The sequence below is a fragment of the Tripterygium wilfordii genome, chromosome 2 (genome assembly GCF_013401445.1).
Source record: "Tripterygium wilfordii isolate XIE 37 chromosome 2, ASM1340144v1, whole genome shotgun sequence".
In the NCBI taxonomy this organism is placed as follows: Eukaryota; Viridiplantae; Streptophyta; class Magnoliopsida; order Celastrales; family Celastraceae; genus Tripterygium; species Tripterygium wilfordii.
In genome coordinates, this window is record NC_052233.1 from 9,749,689 (window position 1) to 9,770,810 (window position 21,122).

A 21,122-nucleotide genomic window follows, 5' to 3' on the forward strand; every position below is an offset into this window, starting at 1 on the left:
CCTACACGGTAGCAAGCATCTATCTACAAGGCAGAAACGATCTACTTTTATCTTCTTTATCTTTAGGAACGTTCGGGTATCCAAAGTCGAAACTAGCACTAGACTAGGTTTGAATATTTGCACAACACAAATATCCAAAGAGTAGTAAGAATCCTAGAAAATACCTAGATCTGCAAAAGAGTAGTAAGAATCCTACTAGATCGTATTCTCTGAAATTGTGTGTCTCAGAAGTTGTGATTCTAAACCTCTGCAACCCCTCTATTTGTAGAAGTAAGAGTAAGAATCTTACTAGAACTTCTAGGAAGTCTTATAGCTTATCCTATAACATAGTCTTCAATCTTTCGTTAGGATTAGACTACTAAGTACTACCTTGATTTCCATCATTCAATGAGATTTAAACACAAATTTTGATATATATCCTCCTAACTTGGATATGCAGCCCGCCTGATAGGTAATATTTCACTACAATTTATTTTGTTCTTAGACAATATATGATTAAGCTTCACCAAACGACAATTTGGAGACCCAAATTCCGAGACAATTACAATACCATATTATGGTCATTTCGAGATTGTCCAACTTTGGACAATTTTCAGACAACTTTGGAAGATTTGTTTCCTATTTCCACTTTTAACCTTGTTTTATATGTAAATCTGACGTTAATGCCCCCGTCTTCTTCCTCTTATTCTCTTCACCTCTCTCTTCCTGAATCGATGTTTCATCTCTCCTTCCTGCCCCTCCAGATTTTAGGCATCACATCTACGCTCGATCCTCACATTTTGAAAACCAATCTGAGCATCTTGAACTACCACAAACCATCGGCATCCAAAAGAGATCTCGCATTCCAGTCGCGATCACTATAGAAAAATCCCTTTGTTGAAATCCACCTTTCAAACATCTGCAACCACGTGAGAGAGACGGAGAGAAGAAGAAAGGAAAACAAACGTGCACAGAGAACCTAATAATGCATTGGGCCTTTATTAATTATTTCCAACACCAACAGTATGATCTTCTCACCTAATCATCGATGTGACGATGTCTTCCTCTTCAAATATATTTTCAGTGGAGTGGAGTGGTATGTAAACATTCACAAATACTGATGTCATGTGTGTGTATGTTAGTACAAAAGCATATACAATTAAACGTACCACAAGACTATTCTCTGTGTTCTCCATACGTTCGTGTATATATATATATATACCGTACGTATCTATATATCTATTCTTACACTCTGCTTGCGTGTGGCTGTTTGAGTAGTTGCGTGTAGTAGTGGGCCGGGATGTAGAAACTATCAACAAAATCCTACTTCATCCATTCAACTGTTGAGATTAGGAAGGATACAACAGATGAAGAAAAACAAGACAGAAAGGAATTATGACATAGAGCATTTATATCGGTATGCCTCGGTAAAGAGCGACACTGACATTAGCACACTGTTCTAAAATAATAAGAATTTCCATTTTTAAGACGAGAAGAAAGGGAAGGAAAATTTATTATATATAAAGGATGTGTTATTTCTGATTTTAGTATGGACAGCAGAGACAAAAGGGTGAGATCAGATCAAACAAAACCAAACCCTACACATTCATGGCCTCTCCCTCTAGCAGAAACCGACAAGAAGAAGGAGAAGAAGGACGAGGAGGAGAAGGAGGAGACTGGCTTGAGTTAGGGTTAGGGTTTGGGAACAGTAAAAGATGCAACAATAAGTCAAAGGCAGTGACAGTTGAAGTAGTTTCTGCAGTACCATCTTCCTCTTCTTCATTACAGTTTGAGACTGCAGGGTTAGGATTTGGGTTAGATTTGGAGTCAAGGCCAAAGCTAGGGTTTGGTAATGAAGTTGTCTGCACAGATACAAAATACGCAGATCATCATTATTGTGATTGTGATGATGATGATGGTAGGTTTGTTGTAGAGAAGCAAATATCAGTTGGGGTCATTCCCAATAATAATAATGATTACTGCTACTACAACTGCTCCTCTACAACAAGATCATTTCCCCACCCCAACCAGCTCAACCCTGCAGGTTTCTGGTTCGCCCTCCGATCCTCCCCTAACAGGTGACCCAAGAACTCTCTCTTAATTAACTCTTGTTCACCATTATAACACACTTATCCCAGCAGCAATATATCTCGGTTATTCCAATTGTTGAATTGTATGAAGAGGATTTCATATGCATCATGTGAAACTTATGAATTCATTTGAATCATATACATTCAACTCTGCAGTCATTGAGATCCCAACTGCTAAATCTCTATCATTTTTGTTATTATAATGTTCTTTGGACACATTTTTACACTTTTTCCTTAATTGTGAATTAGCAGGGATCTTGCATTGATCAAGTTCAAATTTAATATGTATATAAATGTATATAATTGGTTTATTTATTTTTGTTGAATATATGTGTAATTGTGTATATGTGAATTAGCAGGGAAGGAGTGAGGCTGCCCCAAATACCAAAGGCATACATAAGAGTGAAGTAAGTGTGTGATATATGGTCTTGTCTTTCAGGTTTTCTTTCAACCTGGCTAATGATGATGCTCTTTGAAATGAGTGGGAAAAGGCCGACTTACTTGCCTCATTTTTTTTACTTTTCTTCTTGTTTCTTTCTTCTATTGAAGGGACGAGAGTGTGAGTATTTTAATGGTGAAAAAGTATCTGGTTACAAAACTCTGTCTCTCCAACGAAGCTGAGGTAATCTCTCTCTCTCTCTCTCTCTCTCTCTCTCATGACTATGATTTAACCGCATGCATGAAAATGATTGATCCTTTAAGTCGGGCTAAACCCTAAATATGGCCTAATATATATATACACATATAGATATATACAGTACATATATACTAGACAAGACAATATCAAACTTGCAGCCCTACTTGTATGTATAGCTGTAGGATTTGATTGGTTAGTTCATTATTGCGTTATGCGTGCATGGGGTAAAAATGGTGGTGGTGCATGGATTTCAAAGGCCTTAACAAGACTATTCTATAGATCTCCCATCTCTCTTTTATACATCATTATTGAGAAACTAGATTTTGTCTTAGCCAAAATTAATTATCTCACCAAGTTCATCTCCTTTTTTTGTCATCAATAAATGATTAAATGGAGTGGAAGATTCGAACTTGAGTATCACCAAGAGTATATATTTTAATCGCATCGGCCGAGGGATTGTTGGTCTAACCAAGTTAACCCACTTGGTTTAAACATAACATATGTTGTTAAAACGCCTACATTTATTATAGGTATTTCATCTGAAAAATGAAGTGGAGTTTCATGTTACATCTTAGTAGGGTTAAAGACTTTCATCACCGATAGATTAATCATTTTTCAATTCAGTCACCGAATGTTCAAACATTTCAATTTAGAAACTCAAAGATTAGGATTGTTTAAGATTGTTTCAATATAATAACTCGGTCATATTTTGAGATTTTCAGTTAATCACCACGCTTATGTGTCACGTTAACTGTCAACATTAATTATTAAAATTGCTTGTTTCAATCTATTAAATACATCTTAATTGTCTTATTATAATATTACAGATAGATATAACCTGCTTGGGACAGAGCTTGATGGAAACCCAGACATTGAAGCAAGTTAGGGATTCAATTTGGATTCCAAGATTGATTGAGTCTTTTGATTCCACGACAACTAGTGTATTGTTTGGAAGCCTCCATGACAGGTTAGATAACCATCATTTGATGTATTTGCATTATCAAAAGAGCCTCATGCCTCGAATATGACGTTAATTTCTTGTCCTAACGACATATAATTAATTAAGTTGTACAAAATATGACTATATGTGTGTCTCTTTTAGCAAGCACTATCAAATGAGAAAATAACGAGTAACTCATATGTGTGACATCTCATACAGATATCGAGTTTGAACCTCCCCATCCATTGCCCTGTAATAGAAAAAAAAAAACACTATCAAATGAAATTGTGCATTTTGGATTCAGGACCTTTTACGTTAAAATGGTAATTCAACATTAGATTTGGGTTCCCATTTTTCTTACGTCGGCTATTAAAAAAAAGAAGAAAAGTCTTACCGATCCCCTGTTTTTATCACAATTATCCCAAATTGAGAAACGGCTACACACGATTTCATATATATATATATGGATCATGTGGGACATTTAAAGCCCACGATTTTCACATGAATGATGTAAGTCCTTCTCGTAATTTGAAATATATGAGATAAAAAAACTACTGAGATTATTAACATTTTCGGTTAAAATAACATCTTGCACGAGCATTAAAGGCCAGGCCCATTTAGATAAGGGCTAAACCCATTGATTGTTGAGAAGACCATAGTGAGCCTCATATTAATAACACGTATAGTACTCTTTTGTCTGGCACATAAAACACAGACTACAAATAGAAAACAAGTACAAAGAACTCTATAAGACGCCAAAATTATGGTTAGGCGAATCATGACCATCATATAACAACAACAACAACAGACAGATCGTTCAAGATTTGTACCTAGTTATTTCCAAAGAAGAAAAGAACCATCCACCTAATTTTGCCTTTAAAAAACTCTCCCAAATTTGTATGATAACCTAAGCATACATAAGCACACCTAAATAATTTTTTTTACAAGCTGTGCCAGTCCTAATTGTTTTTAGCGTAAACGAGTCTAAGGTCTGAATCAAGCTTGAAAGGAATGGACGAGAACATCATCATACAAATTTATATTTTGAACATTCAATTTGAGTCTATAATCAAACCATCAGACTTGAGTGCACAGACGTTTTTGGGAGTCATAATTCCTAACAACAATAAGTCAAAGATATAAAACATGTAACGACAATGAATGATTATTTTATTGCTTCGTTTACAAGCATTATTTCATTATGATTAAACCTAATAATTTAGGTTTATAAAACAGTCTTTCTTTGGTGCATGCGCAACTGACAAGATTCTCTCCCCAATAATTAGTAGTTGCATTGGTTTATTCAACATTTTTGGACTCCTCCCCCACGCCCAACATTTTAAATTTTAATATTAATTTTATCCATTTTTCTTTTAAAAATCTCACCAATGTTTAACCTAAAATGTGACATTGCTCTCCTTATCATATTTTGATAAGTTATGTACAATTGGTACATTATTAAAATCGGTGTATGAATTTTTCATGTGTTTGTCTCGCACGCATGGTTTTGGTTATTGCTCGGGCTCATAAGTTTACTCTATATACACCGAAGGATAGTGACCGCATATTTCTACGTTAAAAAAAAGTGTGAGGGAGCAACCCGAATTGGGTAACTTATTGGGCTTGGACATAAAAAAAATGTATTGGGCCTAGAAGTTTAGAACAAGCCCAAAAGCCCGATAATGAAAAATGGGTCGGATATGGGTTGTTGGCGCGTGTGGTAACCGAGTGGACGGTGATTGGTGGCGAAGTTTCTGACAGGACCAACTGGTGCTTCCAAAATAGTCACCTCGGTCAATCACCCCACGCTACAGTTACGAGAGTGTCAAACACCGCCTTATCCTAATTTATATTAAAACTAATAAAATAATGACAATAATGGAATTTCAGTTGAACGCGCTGAAGGAAAGCAGTGGGGGTTTCATTTGGAAGAACATCACGTCTCTGTGGGACCAACTGCCATGTATGACCTGTCATTGACCTCTGTGGGGACATTCAAAGAAATAAAACGACTGTGGGGTTTTTCAGCCTTTTGTTCTCTCGTCCGTCTCAAGCTTGTTCAGAGTTCAGACCCTCGTCTTCCTTCTTCTATTCAAAGCCCTGTCCCTCCTCTGTGTCAAAATGCCATGGCTGATGGCTCACCAGAATATTAAAACCCCATATACCCATTAACTCTCTCTCTCTCTCTCTCTCTCTGTTTTGAATTTTTTTATTACTCATAGCTTGATCCTGCTTCAGAGCGTCCCCCCCCCCCAACTTGACCTTTTTTAATCAATGCTTCAAGATCTCTCTTTGTTGCTCCGCACTTTTCTTTCTCATTATGGTTTCACTGTCTATCGTGGTTCCAATGATGATTTTGCAGCGTCATTTGTTGATAATGCAGCATTTCTGGGTTAAAGCATAATGTGTTTGTTCAAATACTCCAGAGATCTGTTGAGTCAGATTTTGCAGTATTTTCCATTTTGTGCATTCATTTGATCAAGCCGTGGCAATGAAATTAGGTGAGTGGATTTGACATATATGGGTATATTGTTATGCGATTGATTGCGCTTTTTGATGGCATTTGGGTTTAATTTATTGAGACAATCGTAAATGGCACATAATGGAGGAATGCTGTGATGCTGAGAATCTTTGAATCGGTTGAAAAGATATAATTGGCAAGATGTTTGTTTAGAGTTTCAATCAGTTTTGGGTCTCGCTGTATTAAATTCATGGGACTTCATATACAAATACATTGAATGTTTGGTTCTATGTGTGAGAGTATTTGTTATATTCTGTTTGGCCTTCCTTTTTGACTTCCAGAGAATTTCTGAATGTTATATTTGTCAGTTTTATTCTTAATATTGTGTGCATCATACCCAAATGGTAGTTGGTTAGGTGTTTGTTAATAAGGTATTGGCCTGAAGCCCTGAACAGTGAACGTTCTCACATTTGTCTCGTGTATATACAGTCCCTTCTAGTCATACAGCATAAGCTATAGCACCGGCAAACTCCATGTATGAACCTACATGTACATAAAATGATTAGTGCACTTTAAATGTACAGAAAAATAATAATTATTTTTATTCTGCTATATGTATTGTGCACAACTACATGAATGCATAAAGTATATGAGATCAATCATCGCATATTATGTGCTAGCAATTCAAACTGGTGTGTTTGATTGAATCCAGGTTCTCAACAAAATGATTTGCGTCCATCACCCGAGCCAAGTTTGAGTGGTAGTTTCAGGAATGTCAGGTCAGGTGTGTGTGTCATTCTGAATCTGATATCCATTTTCAAGTGCCTGCCATCAATGTTAAATTTTCTTCTCTATTAGTGTATGGTTTCAATGGTGCATATAGTTGGGCCAATGAATCTGTGATGTGACCACCTAGGGATGGTGCAACATTGGACCGGCCCAACGATGAGTATTCTCGCAACAATCTGCTTGGCACTGTTGAGTTGCTAGTGATGATTGGTCTTGACAATTGTTATGCTGGTTTACAGTTGTTTTGTTAGTTATGGGCTTTTTGTTTTCGGTTAGCTAAAATAAAAGGGTTTGTGTAGCTAGGGTTCAGTAGTTGGTTTTCGAATTTGCTATCGTTGGTTTTGTACTGAGGAGAGAGTCCTCTTCCCTGTTTTGGTGGCTGATAGTTAATGAATAGAAAGATTCTTTCTTAACTGTTTCCATTTCTATCTTACATTGCCTCTTTGATTGCACCATTCTATTTTCCTCTGCATCATTCAACCTGCATGTGCATTTATCTATTTAAATTTAGGGAAAACTCATGAAATAATGCTAAGGTTGTCTAATGAAAGCCAATAGGCCATGAGTTCAAATCCTGAAAACAGCCTCTCAGCAATAATCCTATGGGGGTTAGGCTGTGTACATCTTGCCCTTTCTTGACCACTTGTCAATTGTGGAAGTTTTGTGCACAAGAGTTGTTTACTTTTTTAATGGCATTTTACTGTATTGTATAATTGGAATGTGATTGGAATTACCAATAATATGCTGCAGGCCTTTCACAGAACAATGTTAACTCATCTCCGGGGCAAAGTTTGGATGGAAGTTTTAGAGAGTCCAACTCTGGTTTGTAATAATGACTATCAACTCTGGTGTTCTTTATGCTTCTCTTCATTTTGAATATGTTCATTCATAAAAGATTTGATGCTAGACGTGATTCATCTTGTTCGTTGTTTCGTACATTGTGAATTCGACATCCTACCAAACGAAAGAAGGGATTCATCTTTTTCTAAGATTAAGCCTGTTTAGTGCCCAACTTAGTCCCACATGGTCGGAAACATTTTCCTTGTGAAGTTGGAGTCAGCATTAAGTGGGGACAGATGGTTGTAAGTTTTCATAGTTGGCTTAACTCACGATAGAAAAAGATTACTCCTCTGGGCATGATTTGACTCTAATGCACTAAAAAAAAGGTATGGGAAGACTGAAAGATGCATTAACATAAAAGCAGAAGAAGACGTGATTGTTTTATTTGATACAAACGCTGATAGTTTGAGAATGGCTAGTTATGCACATAGAGCAGAATTGGGAATTCTTTATAAACATTGTCCTTTCTTGTGGTTTCCGATTTTCTGGGAAAGAGAATACTGTTTACATTTTCCACGTCCTGCATCTTTCAGCATTAGTTTATTCTCCAAATATGATAATTTTGTGGCAGAAATATGATATTTTTGTTTAGATGTAGAAATCCTATCATTATTCTTTCACCTACCTGTGTTTTATTTTTATGTAATGTCTGAATTTATTTTCCTTTCAAAGGATGCATTTGCTTTGCTAATATTTCTCATCCTGCATGGTTATTTTGAATGATAGTGATTAACATATGGGTTGCTGTGGGATCCAGTTATCTCTGCCCATAGCATAGCTGGCTTTTCAGTTTCGAGCAAGTTCATTCCTAAATCCAAGAGAGTTTACAAGGGACTAAAGGATTGTGGAAGGAAACTTGTTGACCTTGAAATATTTACACGGAGTCTTGAAGATTGGGTTCAGGAGAATTCACAAACAGCCACCGGGGAGCAGTCTTTTGTGTCTCCTTTTTCCATTGATGAATTGCGCAAGCTTGATTTTGCATTGGAAGGGGTATTGTTTCAGCAATTGTGCCGTATGCCGTGCACACCTTATCCCTACAATGATCTGAAACAAGATGAGTTTCTTGGACTTCAAGATTTTTTACATACTATTATGAATGGTCTGTGGCGTACCTTTTGGCATAAACGCAGACCATTGCCATTCTTTATATCTTGTGCCCGTCATCCTGGATCGAAGTTCTATACTTTAGAGAAGGCAGTATCGAGGGAAAGGCTTGACGAGGTTCGTGGTTTTGCTTTGCTATCAAGGCCTGGGAGTGATCTACAAACAGACTGGGGTCAAGTGGTGGAGATTGCCTTATTAAGACCAGATATATCGTCGGGAAGTGAATCAACGTTATCTCCCTCCAGCATATGTGAGGCACTCTTTTATGGTATTCATACACTTATATCTAGGAGTTTGAACAGATCAAGCAATGTTAGTGGTGATTCTGTTTTTGTATCGGTTTTTGATTCTAAATTTGGTGGAGTTGTGAAACTTGGGGGTGATCTAGGCAGGCTTGAATTGAACTCTGGAAATCCCTACCAATCCGTGGTTGAATGGATGAAATACCACGCTGAAGTCAGTGTTTCTCCAGTGGACAGGATATGGAACAAGCTGGGGAATGCAAATTGGGGAGACCTAGGAACTCTACAAATAATTTTGGCTACTTTTTACTCTCTTGTACAGTGGAATGGACCACCAAGAAAGTCAATAGCCTCATTGGCCTCAGAACATAGCTTCCGTCTTGAAAAGCGTCGAACAGAATGCTACCTGGTTGAAAATGAAAATGCACTGGTACCCTTCCAACAGCCTAACCATCATCAAGGAGAGATTGTTGAAGTTGACCAGAATGATAATCTATCCTTCGGAAAGCAAGCATCACGATTGAAACTTAAACAGGGTGAAATATTACTGATCGAAGACCAGCAACAGGGGCAGAATAGGTTCCAAATACAAGATTCTTTGGTTGGAGGGAACTGTTTTCTCTACATAGCCGTTTCTATAGATAATCCCAGAGAGTTGTTGACCTTATATGTGGGTGCACACCCATCTAGACTCGAGCCATCTTGGGAAGACATGGGTCTGTGGTACCAAGTACAGAGACAAACAAAAGTACTAAACATCATGAAGCAGCACGGAATCTCTAGCAAACATTTGCCAGAATTAGTTGCCTCTGGCAGAATTTTGCACTCTGGTCCTTGCAAGAAGCAAAGCCCTGGAGGGAGGTGTGATCACCCTTGGTGTGGAACCCCAGTACTTGTGACCTCACCCATTGGGGAGCCTCTATCTTTTGTAGTTGCCCCTGACAGCACATTTTCCTCAGAGGAAGCCCTTCGCTGCTGCAGAGATTGCCTTGCGGCTTTGAGAAATGCAGCAATTGCCAATATCCAGCATGGTGATATTTGTCCTGACAACATACTTCGCGTTGTAGATCCCAAAGGTGCAAGAAACAGATTCTTCTACGTTCCAATCTCTTGGGGGCGTGCAGTTCTTGAAGATAGAGACAGCCCAGCAATAAATTTACAGTTCTCATCATCTCATGCACTACAGCATGGGAAGCTATGTCCTGCATCTGATGCTGAAAGCCTAGTTTACCTCCTGTTTTTCATTTGTGGAGGGACTATGCAGCAGCAGGATTCTATTGAATCTGCATTGAAGTGGAAGGAAAAGAGCTGGTCTAAGCGTTTAATTCAGCAGCGCCTGGGCGAGGTTTCGCCTCTTTTGAAGGCATTTGCCGATTATGTGGATAGCCTCTGTGGAACTCCATACCCAGTTGATTATGATATTTGGTTGAAAAGACTGCATATGGCCGTGGACGGCTCAGCAGATAGAGGTAAAATGATTGAAGAAATAGCCTTACCATTGAGACTAGAGGATGTTGCAGAATCCTCAGGAACATCAGGACGTGGTAGTTAATAATAATGGTGAAGACTGGAGAGTTGGGTTGGGGTTTGGTTATGTAACTCAGTATGGGCATGATTCAGTTGAATTTCATCTTATAGGCTGCTTCTGGGTTTCTTGGGAAAATGTTTTTCTAAACAATGTAAACAATACACATCAAGGTTTGCCAAGATTTTTACAGGAATTGTTTGTCATATAAACGGCTGGTGATGGTATATATATCTCTGTTGCAAGTGTTATTTGTTGCCTACTGTCTCTTCAATTTTTTCCTGGTTGGAAAAAACATTTTCTTGTGGATATTGCTGAGCTTTTGCCCTTAACATCCACATGATATTTTAAAACAGTTCAACAAAAGTGAGCATTTCCTCTACTTGTATAGATAAATGAAATCTCAATGTTTTTTTTATTGGGTAAGTAGGAGTAGAGGCTCGAACTTAAGTGTCAGTGCCACACAATTCGAATATATGTCTTAACCACCTCGATTGGTTATTGACCCGAAATCTCAATGTGTTGCATGGAAAGATTAGATATTTTGATTTAGGTTTCTTCTGACCATTATTATCATGATTTTTTTAGGGATTAATGCATGATCTAGAAAAGGCAAATTTACTCCTCAAATTTCTGAAATATGTAGAAAATAAAAACAAAACAAAAAAAGTCAATGGAATAGTTTACAAATTTTTTGAGAGATGGAGACAGATATAAATTTACAATAACCGTGACACAAATTCAACCTAAATAAATAAATAATAATTTAGTTGACAATGGATTGAGTTAGACATATTTGTGTTCAGGATTTGATTTCAATCGCAAAGTATTTAAAAAAATAAAAAAAAAAGATTTTTAGAATAATATTCAAAATAAATAATAATTTTTATATAAAAATTGGGATGAAAAAGTATCATTAACGGCGAGGCCTAGAATCTCTCTCTAAACCCTCAACGGTCATAAAATCGGATCCACAAGTCCTTCCTGGAATAGGAAAAGATTTTCAAGACTTCCTTCCTCAGTACGCTCTTCAATCTTATTATATACTCTTGTACGCGCATGAGTCTCTGTCAAATTGCTTTTGCCGCTAAATTGAAAGGCACAGACTTTTGGGGTTTTGAGCTTCGGATTCGATCAATATATTCATGGAAGTCGGTGAATCCTCCGCTGCAAAGATGTCGTCATCCGATGGTGAAGTGTGGGCCAAGCTTGGTACAATGTTCTATTCTACAATTTCGTCTTTGTTTTTCGTGTATTATACTTTTGTTTTTTTTTTTTTGCAAGAAAGGAACTGCCTTTTTTTTCTCGAAAATTATGTGTTTTCAGCGTACCCAGTCGAGGAAGTGATCGAGCAAATCAGTATGTGTTGAAACCCAAGTGAAAATAAAAATCTTTTTAAGGATTAGAGTTGCTACTTGTTCTTTCAGATACAGAATTTTTTCATGGGTTCTTACAAGGATTAGAGTTGCTACTTGTCCTTTCAGATACAAAATTTTTTCATGGGTTCTTACGAGTAAGATGCAAGGATTGCATTGCATTGCATTGTGTGCCCGCTAATGTGAAACCCTAATCTTGGTTATTATTTGGTTTTTACAAATGTATGCGTTAAGCCTTAGATAGCATTAATTTCTATTTCTATTCGTTGATATTCCTTTGTTTGGTGGCAGTACCCTCTGACCTTAGGTATTCTGATGTTGAAATAATGTCAAACGAGGTGGTAATATGCTCAGAGATCACATCTTCTTCTACTGAGAAACATAAATGGTGCAAAATAACGAGGAATTCTGATCTATGTTCTGCGACAATAAAGAATATTAGGTATTTCATGGTTTCTCTGGTAATATATCTTGAATTGTCCACTTCTTGCGTCTTTTGTGGACTATCTGTTGTTTATGCCCCATTTATGTTTTCTTAATATCAGCGTCGTTTTTTATGGTTTCTGAGATAATAAAAGCAATAATTAGAATATATAACCCAATTATCATTAGTGATATATTGTGAGAATATGCATGTCTTGATCTTTTTTATGTCGGAGTCAACATTGAGGCAATTCAATTTATTATGGCTGATATATAGCACCTCCTTGTTCTTTCAATTTATTATGGCTGATATACTATGTATCTTATCACTTTATGCCTGAATTTCTGTACACATACTTCAGTCAGTGGAAAATTTGAAATCTAAATTGTTTCTTTCTTTCTTCTTTCTGGCTGTTGGTTGGGGCTGCTTTTAGTTCAAATTCAATACTTGTTGATGAAGCTCCTGTCCAAAATGAAGATGATATTGTTATCAAGACTGGCAGTGATATTGTTCCTGATCCTGATCGAGAAGGTCAGCATTCATTCCTTCCCCCCTTGCCTGCATTGGTCTTATTGCATTTAAACAATCATGGCTAACCTGCAGAAAAATTTGGATATTTAGTTGATCTTGCATATTTTTTTTGTCGATTTTCATGAACCTTAGAATTTTTATGGTAAGTGGACTGTGTATTTGGCTGAAAAAAGAGTTCTAGAGGAAAAGGCCTGCCCAATGCACAAGGCTCCCTTCTTCGTAGAATCTTGGGTGTGTTTATATGTATCCTCTTCCAGACTGTGTTTGTCATTTGAACCTGCGATATTTATGTTGAAAATTGGGTAGTATAAATATAACCTTTACATCAACAGCAACTTGATCTAATTGCAGTTTTAGCTCTTTTTTTTAGAAGTCTTTTATTGATGTTATGGCAATGCACTCTACTCAAAGTAAAAAAATTACTAAGGAAATACTGTATTGACAATTTAGCCTATGGAGTAATGGCTAGTGTACAATATCTGCATTCTCAGACATTATTTTCTTTGATTTCTGTAGGAGTTTTGAGCTATAGATTCAAATTAATGCCTAGCCCTGAATCTCAGAAGCAACAGATAAAGGTTCATAATTAACTGTGTCTGAAATCTTTTGGTGTTCTTTTGTATGCTGTTGCTGTCTTCTAGTTTGCTAATGATATAAATCTCCTTTGTTGGCATTTCCAGGTGTGTATTGATTTTGAGCATGCAAAATGCAGCATTTGCTTGAATATATGGCATGATGTTGTGACTGTTGCACCCTGCCTTCATAACTTCTGGTCTGTATTATTTTTTGTTCCACTGCTGCATTTCAGTTTCATTATTTTGATATTTGATCAAGTTTACCCTACACTTTTCAGCAATGGTTGCTTTTCAGAGTGGTTGAGGAGATCCCAGGAGAAACATGCTAGTGTGCTCTGTCCACATTGTAGAGCAATTGTACAGTTTGTTGGAAGAAACCACTTTCTCCGTAATATAGAGAAGGTGCCATTGTTTCTTACTTTGAACCATCTAAGCAAACATTGTTGGGCATTTTTCTCTGTTTTGTATGTTGATGGTGGATTTCTGGGGTCGAATTGGTATTTGCTAAGTGCTTGTTGTGTTACAGTTCTAAAGCATTATCCTTTGTATGATGTGTTTGTCAAATGTGTATCATCATTGTGCATTCATGGTCTTTCTATGCTTTCATGGTTATAATTTTGGTATAAGCATACATTTTTTTCATATGATTGTATTTTTTTGTCTTCTGGCTAAATATTGCTACTTGTTTTGTCTAGGATATACTACAAGCTGATACTTCTCTAAAACGATCGGAAGAGGAAGTTGCACTTTTGGATTCCTATGCATCAATACAGTCAAATCTTGTAAGGAGTTTTGTTCATTTTGATTTTTTTCCCCTGTTGGTACATGAAGTGTCGATGTTGGACATGAGATGACTCAGGTATCGTTTAAGGTCATGTGCTCAACTGGGTCCTCAAGGGTGAGGACTGAGGAGGAACACAATCAACACATACGTAGTTTATGTAAACTTACATAGCTTTCTAGTTAATACCAATGTTACATACATCTTGGGCTATAAATAAGTGAATTGGCCATGGCTGCTCTGTCATCTTACAAATGGTTTCATTTCTGCTTAAGCATGAGTGGATGAATTTGTTCTCACATGTTTTGTAGTCATGCCATTATGGCCATAACTACTCTTGGGCATCAGAGCATCTATGGTTACGTACTTACGTCTATGTTGACAAGGCTTGTTTTTTGGCATAAGAATGGGGATAATAATATTTTGACTTTGTATATTTTTTCGCAAGAAGGTAAAGGAGAAAAAAGGATTGCAGCAATGAATTAAAAAATCATTACTCTAGTGAAATCATAAATCCAACCACTTTTAGTTCAATTTATATTGTTTCAGCATTTCAAATCAATGTTATGATGCCTTTTTTCTTGAATTTTACTGTCATATATTGTGTCAGAGTTTGCTATGTGATTTATCTGTTTTGTGCAGCTTTCTAGTTTTTTCAAGAAAATGTACTGTGTCTCTCACACGAATGCTGAAATGATATCTCTTCATGTACATGTGTGGCGGATATTTTCTTTGTGTTAGTGTTATGATTTTTTTTCTGATTAGATGCATGTTATTACTCTATATGTACCTGTGATACGTGGTAGGTCATCGGGACTGGGAAGAATCATCAGCGAAAGAGGGCACGTACACCCATGGATGTGGAAAGTGACAGTTTATGGTTTTGTCCTCAATGTGGTAAGATAGCAAGGTTGTGGTTTTATGATTGAGTGGTGGGTGGGACTGGCGACCTTGGAATCATTTTCAATGCATTTCTAGTAGTTGATATCATTCTTATTGTGGCATGAAATCGCACTGGTTTCAGTGAAGGCCGCGAAAAGGAATATCATCGCAAAATTTTATTTCTATTGAATTACAGGATTCTGAGTGGGTAGCTGGACACAGGTTTACCCAGTCAAAGCTTGACTGGCTTTCAGTATAGGGTTTATTGCTTTACACTGGTTCTTATTTACTGATTTTTCACTATAACAATTTTGCCAGATATGCAAGAGTATGACTTCAGTTTGAAATCTTTGATACTCAAAAGTTTTTCCTGCTCAGTATTTCAACGTTCCACCTTTCTAAAGCTCTATTTTGTTTTTTTGACCTTTCAGTTGCACCTGTCAGACAGGTGTTTGATTATCAGAAGCTCACTGTGCTTCCCTTTTTATGCTTTATCTTTGTTTAGTTCTATTTGTTCTAACATTTTCACTTACACTTGTCAGACACTGCATTTGGTGGATTTCGCTGCAACCAGAGCACTATCCACTTACAATGTCATGCTTGTAATGGCATGATGCCTTCCAGAACTGATATTACTGTACCACAACATTGTTAGTACCTTTTCCCTTGTTTCTTTCCCTTCTTTTTTGCTTTCTTTTTTATCCCTGTTTCAGGGATGGGGGGCCTTTGTTATTTGTATTTGACCTTTTTTGGTTGGTGTGTTGTTAGTGTATGCGTGTCACATGCCTGGATTAGCTTCTGGGGTAACTGTTGCTAACTAGCCTGGGATTTTAATGGGAGTGTAAGAAAATCTCCTCTCTTTTCAAAGAATATGGGCTCAACAGATGGGCCCTTATATTAGTTAACCCTTTAAATATGAAAGGTTATTCTTGAAAATTTTCTGATTTGAACCCAAAACCTTGGGCGAAACTTTTAAGAGTAATATTAATAGTAGTGTGGCATTAGAACTATGTAGTATGTACTCGAAACTTTTGTATTATGGCTTCTTCCCGTAAGGTATACTAGAACTCATGTTCTTTGTGCCTGAGTATTACCATTTACTACCATCTCTTGCAGGTTTGGGATGTGATAGAGCATGTTGTGGTGCTTATTGGCATGCTCAAAGGGGTATGATAGGAGGTGACCTTCATGCAACGTGCAGTCATGAAACTTTTAAACCTGTAGGTGTCTCTTATATCTAACCTTTCTTTTGTCATGCTATTTAAAATTGTATTGAATAATAGACCTCCATTTGCTATAATGTAGACTGTACTCCACAGTCACACATTACAGCTCGTGTTTGCTTTGTTTTTGTAGGCACTTTCTTTTATTCCTTCTCTCAATATTAATTCATGGTTTTTCATTGTAGTGCTTGTGCATGATCATTGCTCGCTATTTGATATTTTGATCTGTTTCATTATATTTATGGTTTTGGTGTTGTATTTCTCTGGTGGGAATGTGATCAGTTGCAAAACACTTCATATGGTATCATTTCTGGATGCATCAAAGTTTACAAGGAAAACCAATAATAATATGCTTTGCAGATTTCACAACGTACAATCTCTCAGATACCATATTTGGCACATGAAAGTAATCGACACGAACAAGATGTATGAATCCCTGACCAATTTTAAGTACTCTGTAATTATGTTTCTTGTGAAAGAATTGAAGTGATTATATGACTTCTTCACTAGGTGACGAAGAGGTGTATTAGTCAGATGGGGAGGACATTGCAGGATATTGTGTCAGAGTGGATTGCAAAGTTGAACAACCGAGAAATTGGTTAGTGAAATTGTTTTTATCTTCAACAAGTCACAAGTGTGAGAAATGGATATTTTTTTCCTGAGTCGAGTATTGCACTTCGGTGGCTAAAATGCATCATATAATCTATTTTCTGGGGTTGTGCCTTCTTTTTGTAGTCTTTCAAATCTCAATCCAAGTTATCCATGCAAAGCCGTGTTGCATATATTCTCCTTTACATCACTTCCTTCCCCTTGTATGAGAACTGGATGTCTTAGACTGCAGTGAAATTTTCCTTCTTAGCAATACTACTACTATTCTATGAGGTGATTATGTTTTATGAACTGGATATCTCAACAGTTGCAGGAACCCTTGTGCGTTGTTTTTGAACTATTTTTTTCTTCACGTTTTATCGTAAGAGGTTTTCTCGTTGCAGATCGAACAAGGATGCCACTTAATCATGCTGAGATGATTACAGCAGCAACACATGTCTGCAAGTAATTATTTAGTGATTCATTAGATTCTGGGGTGGATGATTCTTATAAACTACCGGTGTTGTATTTTGTTATTTTTTGCCGTCAGTAAAACTGTAGCTAACAACTCTATGCTTTTCCTTCTCTTCTTTGAATGCAGTGAGTGTTACGACAAATTGGTCTCGTTTTTGCTGTACTGGTTTCGGATTTCAATTCCAAAACATGTAAGTATTCCAATCTCAGGCCCATTCAAATATCCTTAAAAAAAAAAATCAGTTCTAGTAAATGCTTGATATTTTATGTTGACAATTTGATTACTAGGAAAATTTTTAAGTTCTGCTTCTCAACGTCCCCGTATATCTCCCCCCTTGACCACTTCTCATATTCTCTATCTCTGGATTCTGCACTCTATAATTATAAGAGACTGTAAAATACTAAAATGTCGTCGTTTTAACGCAAGCATAATTTATGCGGCATCTGTTGCAAACTTCAGTGTATTTCCATATGTTTGGCTGATATAACAAGAAGATATATTCAGGCATTCAGCTACTGGGTGTATGTTTGTGATCAATTTCTGTAATGTTGACGGGAGTATATACCATTTTTCTTGTGTTTTCAACTTTCTGTGGCCATTTTTGCAGCATCTACCACCAGACGTATCGAACAGAGAAGATTGCTGGTATGGATATGCATGTCGAACACAGCACCGCAGCGAAGAACATGCGCGCAAGAGAAATCATGTTTGCCGTCCAACCCGGGGTGGTATGTAGTCTGCACTGCACTTTCTTTCACATACTTGTGAAATGCAGTCACATTCAGATAATTTGTAATTGTGCAGAGAGATAATTTATCATGCTGCTATTTTTCACTGCATCCCTCTTCTCTTTGTAGTCTAGGTAGGAACCCTCGTGCACAAGTTCCGAATTTACTAGAGAGCCACCGGATTTTGACTTAATAATAAAATAACAGACGATTTATGGCGATGGAAAGTGGGCTTGTGGTGGTGGGCCATAAAGTGGGTCGGCCTGGTGGCTGGTACCGTTATAAATGGTGCCGCGTTTTATGCAATTATGGTATCCCAATGTTTTTACCTAACCACAACCCGGGATGGGGACAATTTTCTTTTAGCTAAAATTAACTATAATTTCACTCTAAAATTATATGATAAATCATGATTTAAAATATTTTATTTAGTATGTAGGGTGTTCATAATATTCGAATATAGTAGATTTTGAAGAAAAATGACTCTTAAATTATAGAGAATCACGAGTAGTTCATATGACACTCATATGATGTCTCATAGAGGTATCGAGTTCGAGCCTTTTCTATCTCCTTCACCTTTAATTTTAAAAAACACTCTTAAATTATAAATCGTAATATGTCATTTGCAGGGGAAAAAAATCCATGATCTAACATGCTTTGGGGGGACAAATTGTAGCCTCGCTCAACCAACCCAAGTATATTATTTATTGTTTTTTTAAATAATAATGTTGTAAAATTATTGTTTTATTATGGAAGTGTGATTGACCTTGACTTTATTAGATACATAATTCAAATTTGCATTTCTTTTTTTTCTTTTCTTTTTTTTAAAAGGCCCACAGGCCACACACGCGTTAAGCCACACACACGTTAAGCCATGCCCGAGAGCCATGCCCGAGGGACATGAAGGTCACTACAACGGATGAAAAACTACTCAAATCCCAAATCCCCCTGATGAGAATAGAACCTTGAACCTCAAGATCCTGGACAGACAACCTGACCAACTAGGCTATCTCCTATTCTCCAAATCTGCATTTCTTGACGACATGAGTTGGATGAAGTTGGTATTCGAAGTGAGATCATGTTATATACACCAAGGAGACATGTGGAAGCTTGTAGTGATTATTCTCTTCTTCTATTTTTTATTATCTTTGAATAAATAAATAACAATGGCCATGTCATTCTATGCAACAATAGAAACATACCAGTTAACGACCGTAACCAATGCGGATATAATTTAATGTTTATGATGACTAGTTATAGATTAATCCATCCGAGTCTTTGCGTTGGATATCATGTTAGAAATCAAGCTCAGACACCACGAATCAATATTGTCCGTTTTATGTTAATGGCTAGCACAACTTTCTTCTTCTTGAAATGTTAGTGTGAGGAAAACAGACATTTACGTATATATTACTCGGTTAGGTTATATCGATATGATGTGTGACAAAATCTTTATAAATATAATCATTTATTATTAAAACAAACACATAGCCGCCCTGACCCCGGAAGAGTGGAGCTTCAACAAAGGAAGGCTAAAACAAAATGTTAGACTAAAGTCCAAGTTACTTTCAAGAATTTATTTGTAAGTCATTCTACACACTCTAGCATAAATCATTGTTTATACTACTATTTTTTTTACATAAAAAGGAAAATTTTAAAATAAATGAATAATTGATGGACAATTTATAGGACAATCGTACCTAACATATTCTTTATCTATATCATTGTGGTCATGCGCTGAGTCTATACCCAACTTATCCTCTTATTAAGTGAAAACTTCTGTATACGGTGACCGGACAGTTCCAGTTTAGGTCTATATCTGATGTCCAAAAGACATGTTTATATGATATCATTTTTGGTTTTAAAAAAATGTTGTTTATATATACTGTCAGTCTCAAGAAAACATCAGGATTCAGGGGTTGTGCCTAAATTTCATTTGGTCCTAAAGAGGATTTATCAAAACGTGACAGGATGAGAAGAAAACAAAAAAGGTTAGGTAGGAAGTAATGTGTGGTCCTTTTTGAACTAAATCTTCTAGATGAGTTACAGTGGCCAACCTAATCATATGAATAAATTATTATTATTATTATTTTAATTTAAATAATTGAAATTAAGACAAGGAAGAATTTAAGAGGAGACCGAGAAGGTAGGTAGGTAGGTGTATTTTCTGACGTCACCCCCATCTACCTAGCGAAACCGTTCATGTTCTTTCCAACCCATAATACACATGAGAGACCCCACACTCCCCCCACCCTTTTTCTTCTTCTTTTATAATCTTTTGTTTAATGAGATTAGGGTTTCGGATCCAAGTTTTAGGGTTCACATGTTAAACAACCAAAATGTTGTTGGCCATGTAGTTGTACATTAATTAATGAAAATATGGGTTAATTAAACCTATAAGACGGCTCTTGATAATCCGGTGTAATCCGGTGTTTGTAATTTCTTAGTGTATTTCGGTATTGTTTGGCGTTTATAAATTCCTAGATTATTTTCATGGCGCTAGGTTTAACGTTTGTTATGTTGGAATGAAATGTAGGGGTTTCAACCATTAAAAACAAAAAAGACGGCTCTTGATAGGTTTAAGGTTGTGATGAAAAACCCCACCACACAGATCTTGACACGTGGTGTATAAAGCAAAAATCATATCAAGACGATGCTCCTCTGTTGCAGAGGAAGAGGGATCTGAAGAGCCCACATAGGGCATACATGTTCAGTAACCTGCAGTAACCAAACACCATAAGGAAACTAAGAATCCAAAACGATACTTACTCCATTTAGGAAAGGAATCAAGATATTATTCACCTTCCTGTAAATTCATATGAGATTAAAGGAGAAGCGATCTACTCATACGAAAACTAAAACTTACCTCACTCATAAAAAAAGAGAATCCCATTATAGGTAAACAATCCTGAACTTTTGTACTCCTGTA

The 21,122-nt window shown here is 36.7% G+C and overlaps 2 protein-coding genes across 8 annotated transcripts; both read left to right on the forward strand.

Annotated features, from left to right (window-relative positions):
- The first annotated feature begins 5,694 nt into the window (after positions 1-5,694).
- Positions 5,695-10,849, forward strand: LOC120008801. Of its 4 annotated transcripts, none has more exons than XM_038859171.1 (4): positions 5,695-6,147; positions 6,820-6,891; positions 7,647-7,718; positions 8,494-10,849. In XM_038859171.1, exons 1-4 carry the CDS (start codon positions 6,138-6,140, stop codon positions 10,635-10,637), a joined length of 2,298 nt encoding a protein of 765 aa, XP_038715099.1. In that variant the 5' UTR covers positions 5,695-6,137; the 3' UTR covers positions 10,638-10,849. The 4 variants fall into 4 exon arrangements, with proteins under 4 accessions (XP_038715099.1, XP_038715107.1, XP_038715103.1 ...); XM_038859179.1 differs by having other exon boundaries at positions 6,820-6,886; XM_038859175.1 differs by lacking the exon at positions 6,820-6,891.
- A 689-nt stretch (positions 10,850-11,538) lies between these two features.
- Positions 11,539-19,405, forward strand: LOC120006636 (E3 ubiquitin-protein ligase CHFR). 4 transcript variants are annotated; one of them, XM_038856758.1, is made up of 16 exons: positions 11,539-11,822; positions 12,325-12,428; positions 12,844-12,941; positions 13,458-13,519; positions 13,622-13,713; positions 13,795-13,918; positions 14,212-14,298; positions 15,104-15,194; positions 15,722-15,829; positions 16,296-16,399; positions 16,763-16,828; positions 16,913-17,000; positions 17,395-17,455; positions 17,592-17,655; positions 18,073-18,193; positions 19,025-19,405. In XM_038856758.1, exons 1-16 carry the CDS (start codon positions 11,670-11,672, stop codon positions 19,114-19,116), a joined length of 1,515 nt encoding a protein of 504 aa, XP_038712686.1. In that variant the 5' UTR covers positions 11,539-11,669; the 3' UTR covers positions 19,117-19,405. The 4 variants fall into 4 exon arrangements, with proteins under 4 accessions (XP_038712686.1, XP_038712700.1, XP_038712693.1 ...); XM_038856772.1 differs by lacking the exon at positions 19,025-19,405 and adding an exon at positions 18,823-18,968; XM_038856765.1 differs by having other exon boundaries at positions 11,619-11,822; positions 12,278-12,428; positions 19,025-19,401.
- Positions 19,406-21,122: the final 1,717 nt, after the last annotated feature.

Coding starts and splice junctions, on each gene's coding strand:
- LOC120008801 (XM_038859171.1), top strand. Junction 6,892..7,646: donor TTTCAGGAATGTCAGGTCAG/GTGTGTGTGTCA, acceptor AATATGCTGCAG/GCCTTTCACAGAACAATGTT. Junction 7,719..8,493: donor TTTTAGAGAGTCCAACTCTG/GTTTGTAATAAT, acceptor TGTGGGATCCAG/TTATCTCTGCCCATAGCATA.
- LOC120006636 (XM_038856758.1), top strand. CDS start 11,670: ATGAGTCTCTGTCAAATTGCTTTTGCCGCTAAATTGAAAGGCACAGAC. Junction 13,919..14,211: donor TTCTCCGTAATATAGAGAAG/GTGCCATTGTTT, acceptor TGTTTTGTCTAG/GATATACTACAAGCTGATAC. Junction 15,830..16,295: donor TATTACTGTACCACAACATT/GTTAGTACCTTT, acceptor CATCTCTTGCAG/GTTTGGGATGTGATAGAGCA.